This window comes from Carya illinoinensis, chromosome 5 (assembly GCF_018687715.1).
Source record: "Carya illinoinensis cultivar Pawnee chromosome 5, C.illinoinensisPawnee_v1, whole genome shotgun sequence".
Lineage (NCBI taxonomy): Eukaryota > Viridiplantae > Streptophyta > Magnoliopsida > Fagales > Juglandaceae > Carya > Carya illinoinensis.
In genome coordinates, this window is record NC_056756.1 from 12088265 (window position 1) to 12110528 (window position 22264).

Below are 22264 nucleotides of genomic sequence, written 5' to 3' on the forward strand. Positions count from 1 at the left end.
TGTAAAACATAAATATAGTTCTAAACTTGTAGATCAAGTCCTCCCACATAGTTTTTTTTTTTTTTTTCATTTTTCCTGCAATATTCTCATTTTCTCTGTGGAAGTTGTAATGTCTATGATGAGCATAATAGGAAGAATTCTCAATTCATTACTCTGTTTCAATATGCCTAAAAGTCAGACTTGGGTTTCTATTTTCACATTTTGAGGCCTAGAGTACTTTGGGGGTACGAATGAACTCTTATATAGGTGAAACCCCCAACTAATTAGAAATTTGTTTTTAATGGAAAAAATAGTTTAAGATATGTTTTTATTAGAGCTTGAAAAAAAGCAGTATATCCACTGAAAATATGAGGAGAGAAGAAGAAAATTCTGTTAACAGTTCTTTAAAATAATTTTGTGGAGTTTTATTTTTTATTTTTTTATGAAAACTTGGGATTAGAAGCTTTTTTAAAAACCATGACCACTCAGGAAAAATGAACCCATTGCAATTTTGTCTCTTGCTTTCCATACCATCTTTTTTTGCTTTATGAGGTTTTGTAATTATCTGCTCCTTAAGAATTAAATATTTGGATTGAATTCTTTCATCCTTGTTTATTTGAAAATTAAACATCCTTTATTGAGCCCCACCAACCTTTTAAGCCCGTTAATCCTTGGCCAGATTGGTCCCTTTTTCCCGTATTGAGAAGTGGACAAAGTTGTGAACTTTTTAAAACCCTTTTTGCATCAAACATTGGAAGGCAATAATGCTTTCCTTTGGGATTCATATCTTTTACTTGTCATCATTACAATGAATATGGTGTATTGAAAAGAGATCACCTCATTAACCACACCCAGTTGCTTCTTAGACACTCTGTCTTTCAACTTCTCCTTCTCTTTCTTTGAAGTATTTGCTTCAGTTAATGAGCTCCATTCTTTAAGTTGGTTTGCATTTTCTGTACATAAGAAAACATCAATTCTCTCTCATTGTTGGGCTTTTTATAAGTACCAAAACAACCCCTAGTTGGTTTCGATAAGCCTTCCATGCCAGTTCCTTCATTTCCCATAGAAATCTGGTGCAGCAAGAGTTTTTTTTAGATAAGGTGTAGTAAGAGTCAACACCAAATTGGAGTTGAATTTCACACAGACAAACAGATTCTTTTAATTATTTTACAACCAAAACATATACTCAATTAAAAACAAGTATGCAACACATCAGTGAAAAAACGCAGCTGTATCAACAATTTATGCTTCAGAGTAGTATTTCATTAACTTCCCTTCATTAATATCATTTGAAAATTAAAAACTAATTATACTGAACAGAATAGTTTCTAAACTTGTTGCTCTTCATTAAATTGTCAAAACTTGCTGCTCTTCACCAATTATTCTATCATTATTCAATTATTATCCAATTGTTTTATGGGAGTTCATCTTAGAATGTCAAAATCATCTTCATCAATATCTTCATCATCTTTTCCCAAACGTAGCTTGGGAAAAGAAGTGTGCTTCTGCAAGCTGGAAGCTACATTGAAATGGTCAACTACTACAAAAAATCCTAGAAGACCCTTCTTAAGGTGTTCAAAGTATAATACCCAGGTAACTACATTATTTGTTGCCTAAAATATTTTGGATATATAAGCATTAATAAAATGTACAGTTCCTGTTATTAATAAATGCATGAAATATTTCTGAGCAGGGCTTACCATATTATAAGTTTTTCAAGTGGTTGGATGCATGAAATATTGATGAACTGTTAAAGAAGGAGAAAGAAGTAGAGAAGATACTTGAGATGCTGGAAAAGAGGGAGATTGAGCTTCGTAAGATAGTGGATCACCTCGAGAGGGTAAGCCCGGTGCTGTCCAATAAAAGCGACGAGGTTACGCAAAAGGAGTTGGTGCTTAATGCACAAAAAGCTAGAAGAAAGGGATTGTGCGCGCTATTTTAGATTTATTGTTGTTTTGTATTTGTACATGCATTTTACCTAGCTAACTATAAGTGAATTTGGGATTGTTGTTAACTAGTTCTTTGTATTTTGTGGAATATTATCCTAGTTATCTATCTGAGATGGAGATGAATATAATTGAAGTAAAAGCTCATCTTGTTTCTGTGCCATAGAGTAGAAAATGTTTCTGCCCAAATGCTTGGTTATATGAAATTGATGGAAGAAACTTTATTGGAAAATGGTGTTGTTTCTTAGTAATTATTTCTTGTGGATTAATGTGATGGAAATTATAGTTAGTTGATATGTTCTTTTTGGAAGGCTGATGAATTATTTTTTTGGATTATATAGTTGTGGAATTGGTCTATCTTAATGATTCCAGGTGCTTCTCTTTTCTAGCAGCAATTTGGTCTATCGGTTGGGTGACTAAATTCGAGTTGGACAGCACCATGATTCCAGCTGGGCGTCTTTTGTAGCAGTTTAATATGTTGCTGATATTTTATGTTGAGGGATGTTCCTTAGGGGACAGAATAAAAAGATCAACATTTATTACTCCATAGCAGCTGTGCCTCAAAGAAAAGTGCACAATTGGATATGTTTAAAATGTTAATTATTCTGGAAGTCTACGTCTACACATATATAAGTTATTTTTTTGGAAAATTCTAAGTAAATGGGAGTCCGAAAGCCTGCTAGAAACACTCTGTACAAAATCCTTTAAGTATATATCCAATTTCACCAACAATTGGATACTATATATCCAACTGGATAGAGCAACACTGTGTACAAAAGCACAAGCTCTATTGCACTATCCAACATGTTAGAGGAATATTAGTTCCAAGAAAAAGAAGCACATGCAGAAAATTAAGGTATCTGCAAAATATCTACCATGATTGATCTCTCATTTAGATTATAAATAATTAGCAAAAACTAACTTTATAACTGCTGCAACGTTATTAAATCATCAATTTCATTGGAAAAGATCCACCACCATAGTGCCTCAAATACATCCACACATCCAAGTGCACCAAAAAATGCAACCTGTGTTCCCATCTTTTTCCACACATCCAAGTACACATCCAAGTTTGGAATACATTCAATACTAATAAATATTCACAACCAGTTCTTAATGCAAATAACAATATTTTCATTCCAACCGTTGTGATCCGCCCAACCCAAACAAATCCAATTGTGATCCATCCAACCCAACTTGCATCTATAAATAATAAATCAAAATATTAATATTACTAATAAATATTAGTATTAAAGTCGAGGATAAAGGGCACAAATCCACTTACGCTTTCTTGACTCTACATCACTATTTCTCGGGACTGTGTTTCAGTAATGTCTATACCCACACCCGGAATAGCCTGCTGGAAATCAATGGCAAATATAAAACCAAATCAATGAACTTATTAATAAATATAAACTTATTAATATACCTGCATGTCTCCAACATTGGAGAGATCGATCTCAGAAGGGCCAAATAAACTCCTGCATACTTCCGCAATAGGTGTATCTCCTTTATCCACGACCCGGGTATCTCCTCCATCTCGCTTTTTAACAAAAAATATACATTATTAACAAATACTTATATTTAATAAAATAACTGTAACACCCGAATAACATAAAATTATGGTACCTCTTTCCGCTTCCCCTTTACCGATGCTTTCTTTGTCTTTGCTTTTGCTTTCCTCATGTCTATCTCTATCCTGGATGCTCTTCTTAGAGATGGAGGTTTGCCTTTACTTCACACAACACGTGGACTGTGTACTTCCCCAGAACACCCGACCGTAGTGTCATTTGCCGAAGGATCAACATTAGAACCAATTTGAGTGAAAGATGGGAGTTCTTCATTGGCACGATACAGCTCAATCATGGCATATAACTTACTTCTTGCATCCTCAGTATGCTTTCTCGAACCAGCTGCATGAGTAATCACTTGATAACAAATACTTAAAAGACTTGAATATCTATTAGCATCTGGTTGTTGGTCCCCTTCATCATAGCTACTGTGGATTAATGTATATCGCCTTTTAATATCCTTCCTCCATCGATCTAAAATGTATATTTCCGACAAATATTTAATATCGTTACACCTGAATACAGCCAAAATGTGCCGACACAATATCCCCCTCATCTCAAATAAACCACAAGAGCACTTTGCAACTGCATCATCCTCACTAAAGTCCACAAAATGCCGAACCAAGTTAGTGAACTCCTCCAAAACTACTTCATCCTCAACCATATATGTCTTTACTGCACCATTACTTTTATGTAACTTCGGATTCAAGTCAATGATGTCGTTGACTTGCTGCTGAACTTCCTTGAACCTCGCAATCATGTACAACTCTTGGAACCTCTTTTCAATCGAAGATCGAGATATGCAAGGGATTGTGACATTAAATGACTAGAAGTCTGCTAGATTTTCATTCTCAATCTTTTTTTTTAACGCGTTATCAAATTGGTCTACAAACTCCTTTAAGTTTGTCCTAGAATGTACATAACCGTCAAAGAATGCATTCATGCTCTCGCTTCGCTGCGTTGTACTCATTCCAGCCCAAAAACACTCCTTCAAAAATGCCGGTACCCAATGTTCACGCTCAACGTATAGGCTCTGCAACCACGCATTCTCATGCAAGTTGTAAGTGGTAAGCAACTCATCCCAACACTTCTCAAACTCATCAACACGTTGGGTGTCATATACACATTTCATCAAGGCACTTTTCATCCCAGTTTTGTAGGAACCATATGAGCCAAGTTTCTCGGGAAATTTCTTCAATATATGCCAAAGACAAAATCTGTGCTAGGTATTTGGAAAGACAAGAGCGATTGCATTTATCACTCTATCTTGATCAGTGATAATAGCTTTCAGAGCGATACCATCCATGCATTGCAACCATGTCTCGAATAACCACACAAATGTCTCGGTATCCTCACTAGAAATCAAGCCGGCTCCCAACAGAATTGACTGCCCATGGTGGTTTACACCAACAAATGGTGCAAAGGGCATCCTATATCAATTTGTTAGGTATGTGGTGTCGAATGTCACCACATCGCCGAAATATTGGTACGCTGCTCTACTACAGGGGTCTGCCCAAAATACATTTTTTAACCTCCCGTCATCATCTATGTCCATCATATAAAAAAATCCAGGATTTTTGTATTGCATCCGTAAGAAATACTGTCGAAGCACTCCAGCACCACCTACGCCAAGTCGTAGATGTCTTGCCTTGTCAATATAATTGCGACAATCCTTTTCGAGAAATGGGAGATTCTCGAATCCACCCGCTCCAACAACGAGAGATCCGTAACTCTTACTCGCTTGGATGCCAGCCAAATCATTGGTATCTAGGACCCTTTTTACGGCATCACTAACTTCTCTATTACATCGAAAGAAGCAGGATTTCTTTGGACTGAGGCCATGGTTATGGATATTATGTACTGTCGTCAACCTCAGCACTCCATCTTACTTTAAGGCATTAATCCTTGCCTTACATTCTGTCTTTCCTGTCGGACGTGGCTTGGCAACATTCAACGTCCTATTCCGGGCCTTCCCACCTCGGGCACAACAAAGAGTGACGTATTTAACAGAGTCATCTTCTTCCCTATCAGTCCGTTTTGTCATCATCCCAAACTCACATTTTTTACCATATTTCTTATAATAACATAATAGCTCTTCAAGGGAATTAAACTCTATTCCCGACTTTGGCTCCTAAATCGTATCATCATCAACCACTTGGACATTTTGAGATTTCAAGGGACTGCCACTATTAGATTTCGTATGATTTGGTCGTTCCTCAGTACGCTATTGGCGCTTCAGATTCCCCACCATCAGCTCTATTATCGAGTTCTGAACCAACTATCTTGCTCATGGCAGAGCTTGTATTGCTGATAGGAGTCGGAAGCTCCATGATTCCTTGAAAAGAGTAACTAGAATTCTGCAACAAATTATAAAAGCTCATCAGTTAAACTGCTGCAATTAAGGCACCTTATTTTTGTAATAGTTGCAAAAAAGCCAACTTATTAAAAAAAAATCCACTACAAGTTATCACTACCTGTATGTTGATTGGATATTGGTTACCAGCCGGATATGGTAGAAAAGTTGGTGACCACGTAGGCACTGGTCCAAAGTAACCAGCCATGTAAGGTGGAATGTTTTGCGTGGTTGATGGTATGGCCTAACATTATTAGATAAAGTTATTGATATATTTTCAAACAAGAAATATCAACAGTACCAATGTTATTGAAGTGCACAATTATATAACATACATACCTCCGATGGAGGATTTGAGCTAGATGATGTTTGCATAGTTGGTTGTTCTTTCTTGTTTCCCATGCTGGAAAAATATAATAGAACTACCACGAATTAAGTAATTCAACATAAATATGAAATCTTAATTACTTTTTAAAGGCATTTAATCAAATGAACACATGGTATTAATTGCAACCTCAAGTAACAACCTCAACTTATTAATATGCAGAACTTAGTGATTTGAAATGATCATTTGTCTCCTTTCTCATAAGAGAGCCTGGAGGAGTCTACATGGAGATCATCCCCACCTAGCCACCCCCACCTTATCAAAATAATAATGAAGAGGCTAGTGATCAATTATATATAAAACAAAAATCAATGAAGATAATTTGTTTTATGGTTTAGCTGATCTGTACTTGCTTAGATTCTTCATAATTACTAGGGGCCAAATCAAAACCATCTTAACTAATTAATACGCGTTAAGTACTAGGGGCCAAATAAACTTATTCTAATTTTTGCTTTACTTTGATTTCAATTCGAATATGGCCATTCTCATGATTGATGTCATGAACTTGAACAATGAAAAAGTGGGCCTAAGTGTCAGTTTGCGAGATTATGAGGATTTCCTTCATCCTCATAATGTAAGCGTGTTCCACTGAATATGGAGGCCAATGATAATTAATGGACATCATCAATTCATGTACATATGTACTATTCCAGAACATGCATGTACATGCAAATACACATATGTATATGAAATGAATTGAAATCCAAACAAACCCCAGCTCTCCCAGTCTTAACTCGCCAGTCTTACCAATGCTCAAAATTTATCATAACCCACTCTAAAAAAAATGCTCAAAATTTATCATAACCAAACACTACCATAATTAATGAAATTAATCATAAGTCTACACCTAGATAAGATACTCAACCATATAATAATCTATTATTCGCAAAGGAGCTGGGCACTAGCAAGAGTCTTAAGAGGTCATTCAAGGCGCATGACTTGCTTGGAGTTCAAATAGCAATTTCCTGTTTTGATATCTACAATCTCATTCAATCAAAGTCCCCAAATCAAAAGGAAGTAGTCCCTCACTACAACAATTTATATCTTTAGGACCAAAATTTTTATATAAAAAAGATACTTTTCGTCTCAAAGGAATTTCTAGAATGAAAAAAAAAAAGCATTACAAATTCATCACAGAGCCTCAAACCTCCGTGAGCCTACAGTGTGTAAAGGTTAGTTCAAAGGAAAAGTCTAACAATAATGCTACATACATCCCCGGTTAAAGTACAGTTTACTGAATGAGCTTTCTCCTTCCTGAATCAAAGGCAAGTACCAAAAAAAAAAACCCAAGCTACTGAAAATACCAAAAAAAACCCACTACTAAGCAATAGAAAATGCCCAAAAACAAATAAAAAAAAATTAACACAGGAGAACAAATAAACAAACGAGAAAATGTGTAACAACAACTAAATCCAAATGTTTAAAGACAACCTCAGTTAAAACCGTTCTCTTACCCACAAATGCAAATGAAACAACAAGCTAAAACCCAGTTCTAGCTCCTCGGCAACGTCTCTGCTTGGGGTTTTCAGATCCTGCACAGTTTTCTTCACTGTTCTTCAAAGATTAACCAACCGTTCTCTTACTTACTCACAAATACAGATGAAAGCACAGAAAAATCAAGGGTTTAGCTCGTCGGCGATGGGAGCTTCCAGTTTGGCGATGGGAGGTTCCGGTTTGGCCTCTGCCCGCTTCTCTTCAAAATCACGTCAAAATATTCATCCCACGTTCAACTCTACTTTCTTCAGCCTTTTTCCTTTTTTTTTTTAATTATTTTTTTCGTCAGCTACAGGGATGCAGCGGGGTTACGCCCCGGTGGTATGTAGCATTATTGATATATAAATACAAAGGACCCTGCTGCGTGCACGGGAGAACTCCATCGATGGTTTATATTGACAGTGCAATTTTTTTTTTAAATATTTTTAAACCATCTTAAATATTTTTTAAAATGTCACAAATTCATTGAAAAATATTTCCTTAACTATAAAGTTAAAAAAACCAATCGGTACAAATCTTCGATAGAATTTATTGGTTCGAATATCATTTTCCATATACAAATTATGTGCAGCCAGCATGCATGGTTGGGTGATTATATATATATATATATATATAAATATATGTACAAGGATCTATTTTGGAAAGCATTAGGAATTAAACACGTGTACATGAACTGCTTTTCTTGCTTATTATAAAACATTCAGAAAGTAGGAAAACGGTGCGGAAAAGGCTAATCAAACATGAAAAGAAAAAAGAGTCTAGTAGCCTTTATTTTTATCTTTCGCAGAGACTATCATATCGCATGGATATCTACAAAATGATTAGAATAATAAGGCTTAAACATAAAAGAGAAGTATTCTAAATATAAAGAGATTATATAAAAATAAAAGGTATGCTATACATTAATTACTATTCACTCTACATCTCATATTTATGTGGCTTTATTTTATTTTATTTTTTCTTTCTAATGTCAGGCTTATCACCAATTCATCTTTCTCATCAAACTCTCTCTCTTCGACTTGTCTCTCATCGAATCCCCTCTCTCTCAAGTTCTTTCTCACCGAACCTCCATCTCCTCTCTCTCACCAAGTCATCTCTCTCTATCTCCTTGATTTCAACTTTGGGTTGGTTTGATTTTTACTTTTTTTCAATTAAATTTTCTACACACAAGACATTGAGAGGTAGATAAAGTTCACTACAAGAAAAACGAGTTTTTATAACTAAAATGATTGTTCAATAAAAAACGTACTATTTTTTTCGTCAAAAATAGTCATTTTAATCACAAAATTTGTTTCTCATGTAGTGGTTAGGGGAGAGTTTCGTTGGAGCAATCGCATTACGTTTCGTGAGAAAAATCACAAAGAAGAAGGGCAAATGAAGGGGAGGTTTGGGGGCCAGGAGTCAGACAGAACCGATTTGTCACGTAGGGTATAAGGTGACCGGCTTATGGGTAAATTATTTCTAAAAAGAAATTCACAAATTAATATGATTTTATTTATTAATATATTAAAACTACTTTGCGATAAAAGTATTAATTTTATAATTTAATATATCACGTTATGATTTTATAAATTTATTTTTATTATGATTTTATAAATTTATTTTTGTGTAATTTTTTTTAGAACTAAAATATTTTTCCATAGAAAAATCTAAAGTTGGATAAAGTTATTACGAAGTTGAAAACTGAAAACAACAACTTTACAGTTCATCTATGATCAATATCATTAGGACCCAACCCTAAGTGCGGCTTACTGTAATTAATTCTGAAGGCATTTGGCCTCTTCCCCCTCGGTCCCACTACATGAGGATCAAAAGACCGGAATTATGGCTAGGTACGTAGGCTGCTAGCAAATTAGCAATAGACGGCCGCCACGAGGCCTTTATTGTAGATTATATAGGCAATCTATAGTACTACCCCCCTCCTCCACTGTACGTATTATTAGTAATCTTTCATCAAACACCTTCACACACCTTCACATGGCCCAAATGCAGCTAGCAGTAGTACTACGTATACCCGACAGTTGGCATAGTTTCAGAATAAGAGATCACTTATCTCACGGAATCATGCTTTGAGATGCATGTAATAATGTCAAAGCAAAAGAAAACATGGAGCTCAATAGATGGATTATGTCCCACCCATATATTGACTTTGTTGTAAAAATATGACCCACACGTACGCGACATGAGTCATGACCCATATATATTTTGATTATTCTATATAATCTAGTATCATATTCAAAATTCTAAGACAAGTTTGTTCCTAAATCAGTCGCTTAATTAGCGTGTGATTTTATTTAACTTATTTCCAACTCATGATGAGGTTTGAAAACTGTGATATGGTAAATGCATATTTGTACGGTCTTTTGAATTTATTTCAAAGAAAGTGTACGTGTCCAACGTCCATATCCAATCCTACAGCATGGGTAGGCGAAAAGTATGAGTAGCTTTGCTTGGTCCCTACCTCCGTTCAATAATCACATCAGGGCTGGAAAAAGAGGTGGAAAGTCAGATTTTTTGTTCATGATTACCGTTCAATCTAGAATTATGAGATCAGACAAATTAATACCCGTGTCCAAATTTTCTATTGATAAAGACGGTATGCGAAAAAAAATAATAACTCATTTTATTCATTATTTTTATATTATATACATATTTTTATTTGTTTTATTCTTATTAAATTAAAAGAATTTTTCTGTTCGTCATTTGTATACCATAAGAAAAAATAAAAATATATTATGTCTAATTTATAAATTTTTTTAAAAAATAAATAGAAAAAGATGCGGGTACGTAATCGCCATATTTTATTGGCACACGGCTCATCTGCTAAAGCATGCATGCAAGTGGAATAGTTTCTTTGAAACCATAGGCTGCGCCATTGTACGAAGAGTCACCTTTCACCAACCAAGTTTTCAAACCTAACACCATCATGAGTTTTGACTCCCTTCTTAAGAATATTCAAACGCACGTGTTTAATTATTATTATTATTATTATATATGTATATATGGTAGCATAATTCGATCTGTCTGTGTCCCCTCTCTCTCTACGACATCGACCCACAATGCATAATTAATAAAAAAAAAGCCATTTTCGTTGAATGATTATAAGCTGAAAATGTGTTTTCATATATATAAAAAACTTAATTATGACCACAAGACGTACGCTGGCCAGTTCGGTAGAAAATATATGAAAACAAACTTAAAAAAGAAACTATGAACTTAATTATAGAAGGGAAATCCTCTCATTTCTTCTTGAATATAGACTCTCTCTCTCTGTGTACCATTTAGTCAAATACATTGACTATGAATAGTGGTATTACCTTCATATTTTCCATATCCGTTGATCAGTCTCAGGATTAAATCTGGAAAGATTAGTTCAAGAATTGGAAGTATTAGGTTTACAATTTCAACATCCATTGAATCTCAAAACATGGAAAGATGTGTGTGTGTGTTGGTTATCGGTAGCTATATATTCCTCTGTTAGAACAGAAAGAGTACAATTCCTAGAAAACTGATCTGAGTAGTCCCACATATACGAGGTTTAACATATATATGTGTGTGTATATATATACACATATGCATGTAATATTTATAGTTAAGGTTCATAATTCATTGAAAAAGTACGTACGTATATAGTTCTTAAACATCGTTAGTTTGGATCAAACGACGGAACCTAAAACAACCGAGTAATGCTACATAATTCCTAGTAAAAGAGCACAACAAAAGACTCCGAGAGTTTTTGCTATTACAAATTTCTCAAGTTAGTCCCACGGCCACTAGCTCATGTAGTTCTGAGTTCAATATCTCCGTACTACTACAATCTATCCAATCTTTTGACTCTTGGGAGACTCTTTTGCGTTCTTCCAATTCTACCGGATTAGGGAAAAAAACGATCCATCGATCATCCAAATTGTCAAGACATGGTTGTTATTTTTTCAACCAACTTCATTTATATCGATATTAAAATTAAACTACGTACGTACAGAAATGGGTGGTGGAGTTCCTAACAATTATCTGATCATTCCAATCAAAACAGAGCATGCAAAGAAATAAAATGAAGAAAATGACCATGCAATGAATTCTATCTCTAGGACCAAGAGCCTTGACAAAACCAAGGGCGACTTTTGAATAACTCATGAGAGAGTATGCAGAAGTCATTGCTCTCCATGTGATCAATTGTCATGGTCTATTAATTTGGTGGAGATGTCCACATTATTGTAATATTGCAAATCTTTAACTTGGGAAGTAGTTAACATATACAACACGATGGATCAAAATGATTGGAAGTGGTGGTGTAGATTAGATCGATCTGAAAAGATCTAAGGTCATAGATTCTGCTGAAGCCTCTGGTATATATAACACTATGGGTTCTTCTATTGTGTCGTCCAGCTCTTACTTCTGAACGTGCCTTCTAGTACAATCTTTTTTTTTTTTTAAATAAATATTTTTTTAAACATTAGAAAAAATAAAGGTTCAACAAACAACAGAAAATTTATGAAAAAACATGCTCTGACCAAAGAAACTACTCGACATGCGAACAGACGCAGTCCACCGATTCCTATATAATCAATGGTCCATCCTCGTGGGGCTGCTTAATTCATTATATATATATATATACCCGTGTAAAAAGAAATAGCCCCGATCATGATATGGATATATATATATATATACACCAAGTACTGGCCGATCATCATGCATCCTATGTCTATGTGACTTTAATTAACTTGTTACATTATTAATATAATTTAAATTACTCAAATTTGAAAGAAAATTTACTCTTAACAAGAAATTTATTAGATCATGAGTCCGGTCAAATCATCTACCAAGCTATATATTATATATATAATTATTAAACCGATGCTAATTAATACAATAATTACTTTCCTAACGTTCATCAAAATGACGATGACTCCACATTAATTTTTCATCCTTCGTTGAGATGAAGGTACAATAATCCTTAATTAATTTGTTAAAATAAACATTCTTTTGTCCAAACTAATCTCACTGATTTACGTGCCGTTTACGACATCAAACATAGAATAAAGATGCTGCCCTGACGGCTAGCTATAGCCATCACGCCTCCTCGTGACTGTTTCGATCGAAGATTCCAACTTCAATCAAATCCTCAAGGCCTTTATAATTACCCACGCAATGGATTCTAATTTCAGCCTCCCTTTTTATAACCAGGGTCCAGAAAACCTCCCTCTCTGATCTCTCCCTCCGAATTTATGGATAGCTACCAAACATTTTTTTCTTCTTCATCTGCAACACCACCAGCTTCTTCCTTGTCACTGAACATGGCCGATTCTCGTGCTCATAACGAGTTCCAAGGTAGCAAGACTAATGGGTTCTTGGGACTGATGTCGGAGATGGATCAACTTCCAGTTTCAAACGCAAATAATGTTCCTCAGAGCAAAAGCTTCTTTGTGGGGTCTGAAACGGATCGTAATGACGTGAAGTTAGCAGGGAAGAAAAATCTTGGGAAGAAGGTAAGAAAGCCAAGATATGCCTTTCAAACAAGGAGCCAGGTCGATATATTGGATGATGGGTATAGATGGAGGAAATATGGGCAAAAGGCAGTGAAGAACAACAAATTTCAGAGGTACGTACGCACGTAGTTAATTTCCATTTCATATTGTTATAAAATTAATTTCATACCTAGCTAATATATCTCACAAATCATACTATTGTGTGATCAAATCCGGCATGCATAGTATTGCATATTTTTGTGTGTGTGTTTGTGTGTATATGTATATATTAATATCGTTTAATAGCAGAAAAAACTCCTGCTTAATTTGCCTCCAGATCAATGTAATTAACCAAGACCAACCAGAATCAAAGATTCAAAACCTAGTTGATCAGAAAAACAAATGGTGTATATATTTCATATTTTTTCCAATCTTCATGTGAAAATCTTAAAGTGACGGTAGGGAGAGAGATCAGAGAGAGAGAGAGAGAGAGAGAGAGAGTACTCAAACAAAAATATATGAAAAGTTGCAATTATATGATCTTCTCGCAGGGAAAACTTGATAACGTTGGATGTGATAACCATTCATATATATATATATATATATATATATGCAATGATGCATATTGCAGTCTCACGGGCAGAGCATGAGACCTTACAGTGAATATCTAGTTGTTAGTTAGTGTGTATATATACATATATATTGACATATACATGATCTTCTTTTTCGAAGATACAGAGCATAATGCATTCCTCCGAAACCTTTATAAATCCGAGTATAAATTATAATCAAGTTAATTATATTAATACTAAAAAACGAAACTACTCCGGTTGCCATGCATTATATTAGAAGACTCAACCTAAGGGAGGCTGGGTGTGTTTGGATGGAGCATTCGTGAATATAGTTTGATTCTATTGAGTGATATTGATAAATATAGGTTTTTCTCGATCTCCATTATATTCATGATAATTAAATTGAGCTAAAAATTGATCAGAAGAAGATGGAACGTCGTCGATCGTCTGCACTCCAAAGTAAAATGAAACAAGGAGATCATCATGATCAAGGTCTTTTAATATTCATTTAGTAAGTAATTAAGTAGGTCGTAAAAAAAATGAAATTAAAATAACAAAAATCATAGAAGAAAAAAGGCTAGTTCCTCTTGGATTACTATATATTCAATTCAACTTTTTATTGATATCAGAGTCCTCCTCCATGCAAAAGGTTTGATTCACATTCGTTACAAGTTTCTGGCTGTCAGATCTCTAACACATTAATGTCCCTATAAACAAACCCTCCATCATTCTAATTGCTTCATTTGAGGTAGATTATAACTTACAGGGACTTATTCCATTATATGATCGTGTATTGTGTATATATAGTACATGTACTTTATTTGAATTGAAGAACATGATATGATATGTAAACAACATGTCATAATAATAAAATATAAGAGCTAATTAATTAGTTGGGACCAGTATTTAAATATATTTGAAGCATGAAGCTATCTAGCTAGCTAGCTAATCCTAGTTTGTATTAATTGATTGACATTCAAAATGCATGCATTAATGTTCAGTAATTTACAATATCGAGTTAATAATTAATTATCTGTTATTTCTTTAATTAATATTTTCAGAAGCTACTACCGTTGCACACACCAAGGTTGTAACGTCAAAAAGCAGGTTCAGAGACTAACTAAAGATGAAGGGATCGTCGAAACAACTTATGAAGGGATGCATTCACATCCGATTCAGAAGTCTACTGACAACTTTGAGCACATCTTGAGCCAGATGCAAATTTACGCCTCCTTTTAAGGACGAGATCGATCAGAACTTGCAGAGATCGACCCACGACGTCTATCAGTACTTTATGTATATAATTCTCTGTATTCTAAAACTTTAAATCCTCAGAATAATACCTTTTTTTTTTATAAAAAGAAAAAAAAAAAAGAAAAAAGGAAGAAGAAGAAGATTGGGATGGATTTGGCCCTTTTTGTATTGTGGTGATAAAAGGAAACTACTTAAATTAATTGGCGTACGTGAAAATACATTTATTTTTCAATTTGATTCATTTTATGGAGATTAATTACTTGGGGGGGGGGGGGGGGGGGGGGGACGAGGGGTATAGTCCGGGAGGCTTATGGCCCCGACGGCACAACCGCCGGCCAGAGATGATCAGCTAATGCTCCGGTCCTTAGATGTTTTATTCAAAAGTTTAGGGAAAAATTACATTAATTGCACGATCTAGTCTGTGTTTTAAATTAAAGTACTTGTCTCATTATCAGTAATTTAAGTTGATTTGCCATTGGTGGTTTAAAAGTTACACTTTACCCATGATCTAATGCGTATTTATAACATTAATTGTATTTCATGACATTTTATGATGTTTATTGATTGATATTCATGTACGTTGTAATTATTATTTTTCTTTATACAAACAAATTAAGCAGTTTTCAACTACCTGAAATTGAAGAAAAGAATTGAAATATAGAAATTTATAAGATATATAAAGTGTGTATGATCATCGGTTATTAGCAATTCTTATACAATAAACATATTTCTTACGATGAGAATGGCAAGTCAGCCAGCTTGATATATTGATCGAATGCCACTACAAAAAAAAACTATTTAGTTGTGGCCATTTATTTCTTATGAAAATGATCATTATCTGTCAAAATAAGTCTATTTTTATTGTAAATATTCATTCTCATCACATATAATTCATCACAAATATTCATTTTCTTGTAATATGTATACAAATTCATCTTGTTTCTAATGAAGTTAATTACATACAAACGTGTGAAAACAAAATAGAAGGGAAAATGGTAGCTCATAACATGCAAGAAATAAAAGAATTTTGCGACTAAAATATTTGCAATGAATGAAATTGTTGCAAACTTATTTTTCCCACAAATGATATCTGGCTACGTACAAAAAAGAAGAAAGAAAAAAAATGATGGTAGTCATGAAGATTTGTGGATAAATTAATGCTTACAGTGAATTGAAAATGTCAGTACTATTGGTTATTAATTAATTAATTATTATTTTGCACAATTGACATTTCAAATTGTAAAGAAAAAACCATGGCATAATTTTGAGGTGAAATAATTTTGTTCTAAATAATGATCGAAGTTGTTGAAACAACTAATAATGAGATAAACTAGATGTCTTCATTTTTGTTATAAACTGGTTAAATACGTTATAATATATATATCAGCATCTAGGTTTTACTCTTTCTACACCCAAACAAAATAAAAAAAAACAGCCAAATTCAAACAAGCATTCATCTCAGTTAGGTGCTATGGAGGCGATGAAACCATGTCTTGATTTGGGTCGATCTGAACTTGATTGTATTTGAAGGTGATAATTTTAAATGACTCCAGTGTTAATTTTAATAGTTATGGACAATTTATTGAAGATGCCAAGACCTTGTTTAGTCACACAAATGATATCATGAGGTAAGATAAGAAAATTGTGAATAGTAGTGAAATTTTTTGAATTAAAATTTTTATGAAATTTTGAAAAATGAGAGATAAAAAGTTGAAGAAAAAAATTATAAAGTTAAAAGAGAATTATAATATAATTTTTGTTTTGTGATTTAAAAAAGTTGGGATGTTTAGGAAAATTATAATGATTAGGTAATGATTAATTAGATAAAAAAGTTGAAAATGAAAAATATTTATATTTGAATGATGTTTAGATGTTGAAATAGGATAAGATGATATGAAATAGAATAAGATGGTTTCAAAATTTTGTGAAACCAAACTAAGTCTAAAATTTTGATGAGTTATTTCAATTATGTTAAAGTGTTGCATTCGCGAAGAAATGCAAATATGGCAACCCACACACTCGTAGATATTTCTCTTACTTTGTTTATGTTAATATATTTATTGTGAAATGGTCTCTTTATATTCAGCATATTGTAGATCACAGTGAACTATTATGTTCTTAATCAATGTATTAATAATTAATCTAAAAAACTCAATCATTGAGTTCAACTTTTTTTTCTTTCTTTTTTTTTTCAAAAAAATATTTTTATAGAAAGCATACTTTATTCATATTGCTCTATAAAAGAGATTGAATACATGAAAGAATTGCCTCCAATACAATGCATGATAGAATCATTGATACCGAGAGCATCTTTACCCAAGGCATGAGCCATTGTATTATTAGTACGCTTTGTGCGTTGAATTGACCATGAATCAAACTTAGCTAGAGTCGATCTCGTGTCTAAAATAAGCATACCAGGATAAAAGTCAATTTGCACAAAAGATGTAAGACCTTGGATCACTTGCAAATTAAGCATCCCCTTCCAAGACTATGTCATCATAACCCAAGTCTTTGCAAAAGAGAGTGGCTTGAGGGCTGCAAAGTCTTCTGCTAGTAAAGGATCAGAGAATAACTCCTTGTTCATTCTCGAAAAGGCCATTACTTTACCTTCCAAGTCACGTATGATAGCTCATACGACAACCTTGCATTGAGTCTTGTCCAAGTGCACCCCCAAATTAATTTTAACCCTACCTCTTGGTGGAGCCTCCCATCTTCCATTGGAGTCCATAGCAGCAACAGACTTTTTGTACACATCTCTAACTTGTTTAAGGTCTTCTAGAAATAGTCTTGATTACTGGACAAGGATATTAGGGTGAATGAATTTTTTATTGAAAACAAAATAATTTCTTCTTTTCTAGATCTTCCAAGTTATGATAGAAAACTCAATCATTTCTTCCTCTTCTAACACCACAAACAAAGTTTCAATTGTATATTAGAATGACTGATTCTAGAAGCCAGGATTTTAGATCTCGGTTGCACATTGACCCCATACATCTCATGCAAAGGGAGACGCCCAAAGAGCATGTTATGTGGTTTCAAGTTCTTGCTTACAGATTGGACATAAAGAATTGTTAACAACTTTCCATCTCATCAAGTTAGATCTAGTTGGGAGAGCATTTAAACAAGCTCTCCATAGGAAGGTTTTGGATGCATTTGGGATGGTCAAGTGCCATATCTTAGTCCAGGTATCCTTCTAATTTAAACCAACAGATGATTATCCCGAGGTCCTCTCTTCCAATTCTGTTATGAGATGGTAAGCACTTTTCATATTAAATTCACCTATTGGGGTACACCACCATATTAACTTGTTAGGTCTGCTATAAGGACTGATTGGAATAACTTTGATTAGATTAACTTCTTCTTTAGAGAAAATTGCATCTACTAGATAGCACTTCCATTGATTGGCATCCTTATCAATAAGAGTTGAGACTTTAGTATCTGCTTGTAGAAATCTAATGGAACTTTGAACCTCTATGAACCTTGAAAGTGTTATGTGGGATTTGTTTTCCATATAGCAATTGATTCCCCATCTCCTATCATCTAGGTTAGCGCTTCTTCAAGCAAGTGTCTCATAGCCATAAAACTTTACTAAAGTATAAAGAATTGTGCCCAACTTTTGCTTCTGAGAAAGATGTTGCTGGGAAATATTTACCTTAAGAACTTGTGCTTCCAGAGAGGATGAGTTTTGGATTAGTCTCCAACATTACTTTACTTGCTTTGAAATTTTCAATATCCCTAAATTTGAGACTTCATATGCTTTTTGATTTCCTCATCTGATTCCAGCTTACCCAATAGATTTTGTGTTCTTAAGCTTATTAGCCCCACCGATTGCTATTTACAAATCTGTTTAGATCATGCAACAGTTGCTTAGGAAGCTTGAAGATACCCATGCAGTGGGTAGGAATGAACTAGACAACAGATATAAGAAAAATCTCCTTACCAGCTTAAGAGAGGAATTCCAGCTTCCAGCTTCCAGTTTCTCAATCTATCTTGCACCTTATCTAAAATACCTTTGAAAGAATGAGTTCTTGATCTCCCCACGAGGGCAGGAAGGCCCAGGTATTTTTCATAGAAGTTTGTGGCTCTTATTCCTGCAATGCTAGTTATAATATCCTTAACTTCATCACTGGTATTCTTGCTAAAGTAGATGGATGTCTTCTCTTTGTTGAGTCTTTGCCCTAAAGCTTTTACATATAAATCCAGCAAATTAAAAAGCTTGCTCAACTCCAAAGAATTAGCCTAGCAAAAAAACTAGTTGTCATCTGCAAAAGAAAAGTGATTAATGTGGATTTGATTCATTTGCAGAGGAAGGCCAATGATACAAATATATATAAGTTTTAGCTTTATTGAGGAGATTACTGAGAGCTTTTGTGCAAAGAATGAAAATGAAAGGAGAAAGACGATCCCCTTCCTTAATCTCTCTAGTTGGACAAAAACTTTCTTGAGGAACTCCATTGATGAGAAAGAAGTATGAGATCAAGGATACACATTGCATAGAAATGTCTATTCACCTTTGAGCAAATCCCAAATTTTTCATGATAGATCTAGGAAATCATCATTCAATCCTGTTATAAACTTTGCTCATACCAATTTTAAGGGTCATAAAAACTTCCTTTCCCTTCATTCGGGTCTTCATGGAATGCAGGAACTCTAATGCCACAATGACATTATCTGTAATGAGTCTGCTAGGTACAAAAACTATTTGAGTTGGAGAGATAATGTCAAGGAGTGTGAGTTTCAATCTATTAGCCATTATCTTTGCAATGATTTTGTATAAGATATTGCAATGGATGATAGGCCTAAAATCTGTAACCTGGGAATTTTTTTTTTTTTTTTTTTTGAATAAGTACTATATGAGTGTCATTCATTCTCTTAGATCATTTACCTTCATTGAGGGCTTCTAGCACTACTTCAGTAACTGGTGACCCCACTGTGTCCCAATGATACTGGTAGAAGCCAGTAGGGAACCCATCAGGGTTGGGGGAACCTAAGGGATCATGCTAAAGATTGTCTCTTTGACTTCCAAATGAGTGAACATTTTAATAAGATTAGAATTCATGTCCTTAATCATTGCTGGTTCCTAAGATGAAAGGCAATCTTCATTCCCTACTAGCCTGGAAGAGAAAAACAACTACTAGAAATATTATTGGAAAGTTAAGCTAATTTCTTCAAGGTCTTTTGTTTCCTGGCTTGCTCTATTCTTGATTCTACTTGTAGTATTGGTTTTCCTTCTCTGGCTAGCACACTTGAGAAAAAAATGTTTGTTCCTATCGCCATATTTAAACTAAGCTTGTTTTGTCCTTTGTTTACATCTAGTATTTTCTACTTTAAGGTTGGAATCCAACTTTTTCTATAAAAGCCTTTATTTCCTCATATAATTGGCATTCATTCTCCTCTTTTAGGTGGTCTAGCAATTCGAGCTTGGATTTGATGAGTTTTCCTTGGTTTTTGTGCATATATTTACTCTGTTGTTGTAGGCTCAATTGGCACCTCTTTAGTCATTCTGAAGCTTTTTGCAATTTATTAGAGGAACATCTAACTCCATACCAACATTTCTTATCACTGCATTGCATTCCTCCTTTTTGGTCCAGTTGGATTTATATCTGAATAGCCTTTGTCTCTTCCATGTTGCAGATTAACATTGCAGAGATATGAGAATATGCCTATCGTATGATCTATTAGCAACAAGGTGGTTCACCAATTGATTTTCAAACAGATCGAGCAAGGTTGTGTTCCCAAAAGCTTGATCAAGCCTTTTGTTGGTGAATTATGCCTTCTTTATTGTTTTTTCAAGTGAATTTGTCCCCAAAATAACTATGGTGATTTACATCACAAACTCCCAATACATTTGTCTGTAAGGCCTTCTAGATGCTCCAAACTTCTCATTCTACCCGAGTATTTCATTGAAATCACAAAGACAAAGCAAGGGAATGTTCTCAAAAGGTTTAAGGGCATGGAGCAACTTCCAACTCTCATTCCTTTGAGCAGTATTAGGATTTCTATAGAAATTAATTAAGAGCTAGTTGGTATCAACACAATGTAACTTGATCATTACTAAGATGTGCCAATTTGTATAAGAAACCATTCAACTTTCAATTGAGACTTCCAAAGTAATGCTAATCCCTCACTTCTACCTCTGCTGTTTACACAAAAATAATGTTTAAACCCAAGTTTGTATCTTATTTTCTTCGTTTTATCTCTACCACATTTAGTCTATAAAAGGAACACTAGCTTGGGGGACTTTGTCTTCACCAGGAGGTGGAGTTCTTGAACTGTCTGATAGTTCTCAAGTTCTCGGTAGTTCCAACTCAGGCAAATCATTAGTGCTAATAAAGCTACACAACAGCCTCCACCAATGCATCCTGAGTTAGGCTTTTTTCAGGGATGAGGTTGGATTTAGATTTCATAGGGAGAGGACCATGGTCACGAATTTCAGACAGTACTAGAAGGCCTTTTGATATTATTATCTTGTGTACTAATCTTGGGAATGTTAGTCACACATGTAATAATTAAGGAGTTGCCTCTAACTCTTTTCTTCCATAAGGCTTTGATACTCAATTTTAGGGATATGATGTTAAGCTCATGGAATAGAACATGAAGATTACCAATATCATTACTCGCCCCTAAGAATTATTAGTAACAACAAAATCTCTTGATTCTAGGTCCATGAGCAACGGGATATCCTTATTAACCCCATAATTAGCCAGTTAAATTACTACAAGGATATTTAATACATACCTTATTAGCATCGGTACCCAAATTGGCAAGAACCTCTCCACTTTCCATTATAGTCTTTCCATTGTCATTGCATTCAACATAGGCAAATCTATGATCACCGCTGTCCGTTTCTATGGATTGCGCATCTTTTTCCTCTTTTGGGTTGGAATTGCCTTGTTTGACATTTTCACTAGTTGCATCGTCAGATCTCCATCGCTTCTTCGTTCAGTAGAGTGACTAGAGTGCTTTGAGGAGCCCCCATGCCTTCTCAATTCAGTACCGGAGGAAGGGGAGGATGGAGCACAAAGCCATTGGCCATCTTGTTCTTGATTATGTGGGACAAGATTCTGCTATGAACATCTCCCATTCTCATGCTTTAGAATATCACACTTGAAACAAAATTTTGAAAGCCTCTCATACTTGAAGTTGATCCAACACTGCTTTCCTCCATAATTGACGACCACGAACAAGTGGTTTTTCTAATGTTGGTTTTCACCTTGATTCTCAAGAATTTCCCCCATCTGAAAC

General features: G+C 34.5%; 3 protein-coding genes across 3 annotated transcripts; 1 reads left to right on the top strand and 2 right to left on the bottom strand.

The window, feature by feature from the left end:
• Positions 1-3662: 3662 nt before the first annotated feature.
• LOC122310088 (protein FAR1-RELATED SEQUENCE 9-like) lies at positions 3663-4256 on the bottom strand. The gene has a single exon (XM_043123974.1). It carries the CDS (start codon positions 4254-4256, stop codon positions 3663-3665), a length of 594 nt encoding a protein of 197 aa, XP_042979908.1.
• Positions 4257-4718: 462 nt separating this feature from the next.
• On the bottom strand, positions 4719-5540 carry LOC122310089 (protein FAR-RED IMPAIRED RESPONSE 1-like). The gene is made up of 3 exons (XM_043123976.1): positions 5386-5540; positions 5029-5295; positions 4719-4926 (listed from the first exon to the last, which is right to left on the bottom strand). The coding sequence occupies exons 1-3, from the start codon at positions 5538-5540 to the stop codon at positions 4719-4721; spliced, it is 630 nt and encodes a 209-aa protein (XP_042979910.1).
• Positions 5541-12878: 7338 nt separating this feature from the next.
• Positions 12879-15219, top strand: LOC122309078 (probable WRKY transcription factor 75). Its single transcript, XM_043122437.1, has 2 exons — positions 12879-13327; positions 14827-15219. Exons 1-2 carry the CDS (start codon positions 12954-12956, stop codon positions 15002-15004), a joined length of 552 nt encoding a protein of 183 aa, XP_042978371.1. The 5' UTR covers positions 12879-12953; the 3' UTR covers positions 15005-15219.
• The last annotated feature ends 7045 nt before the right edge of the window (positions 15220-22264 follow it).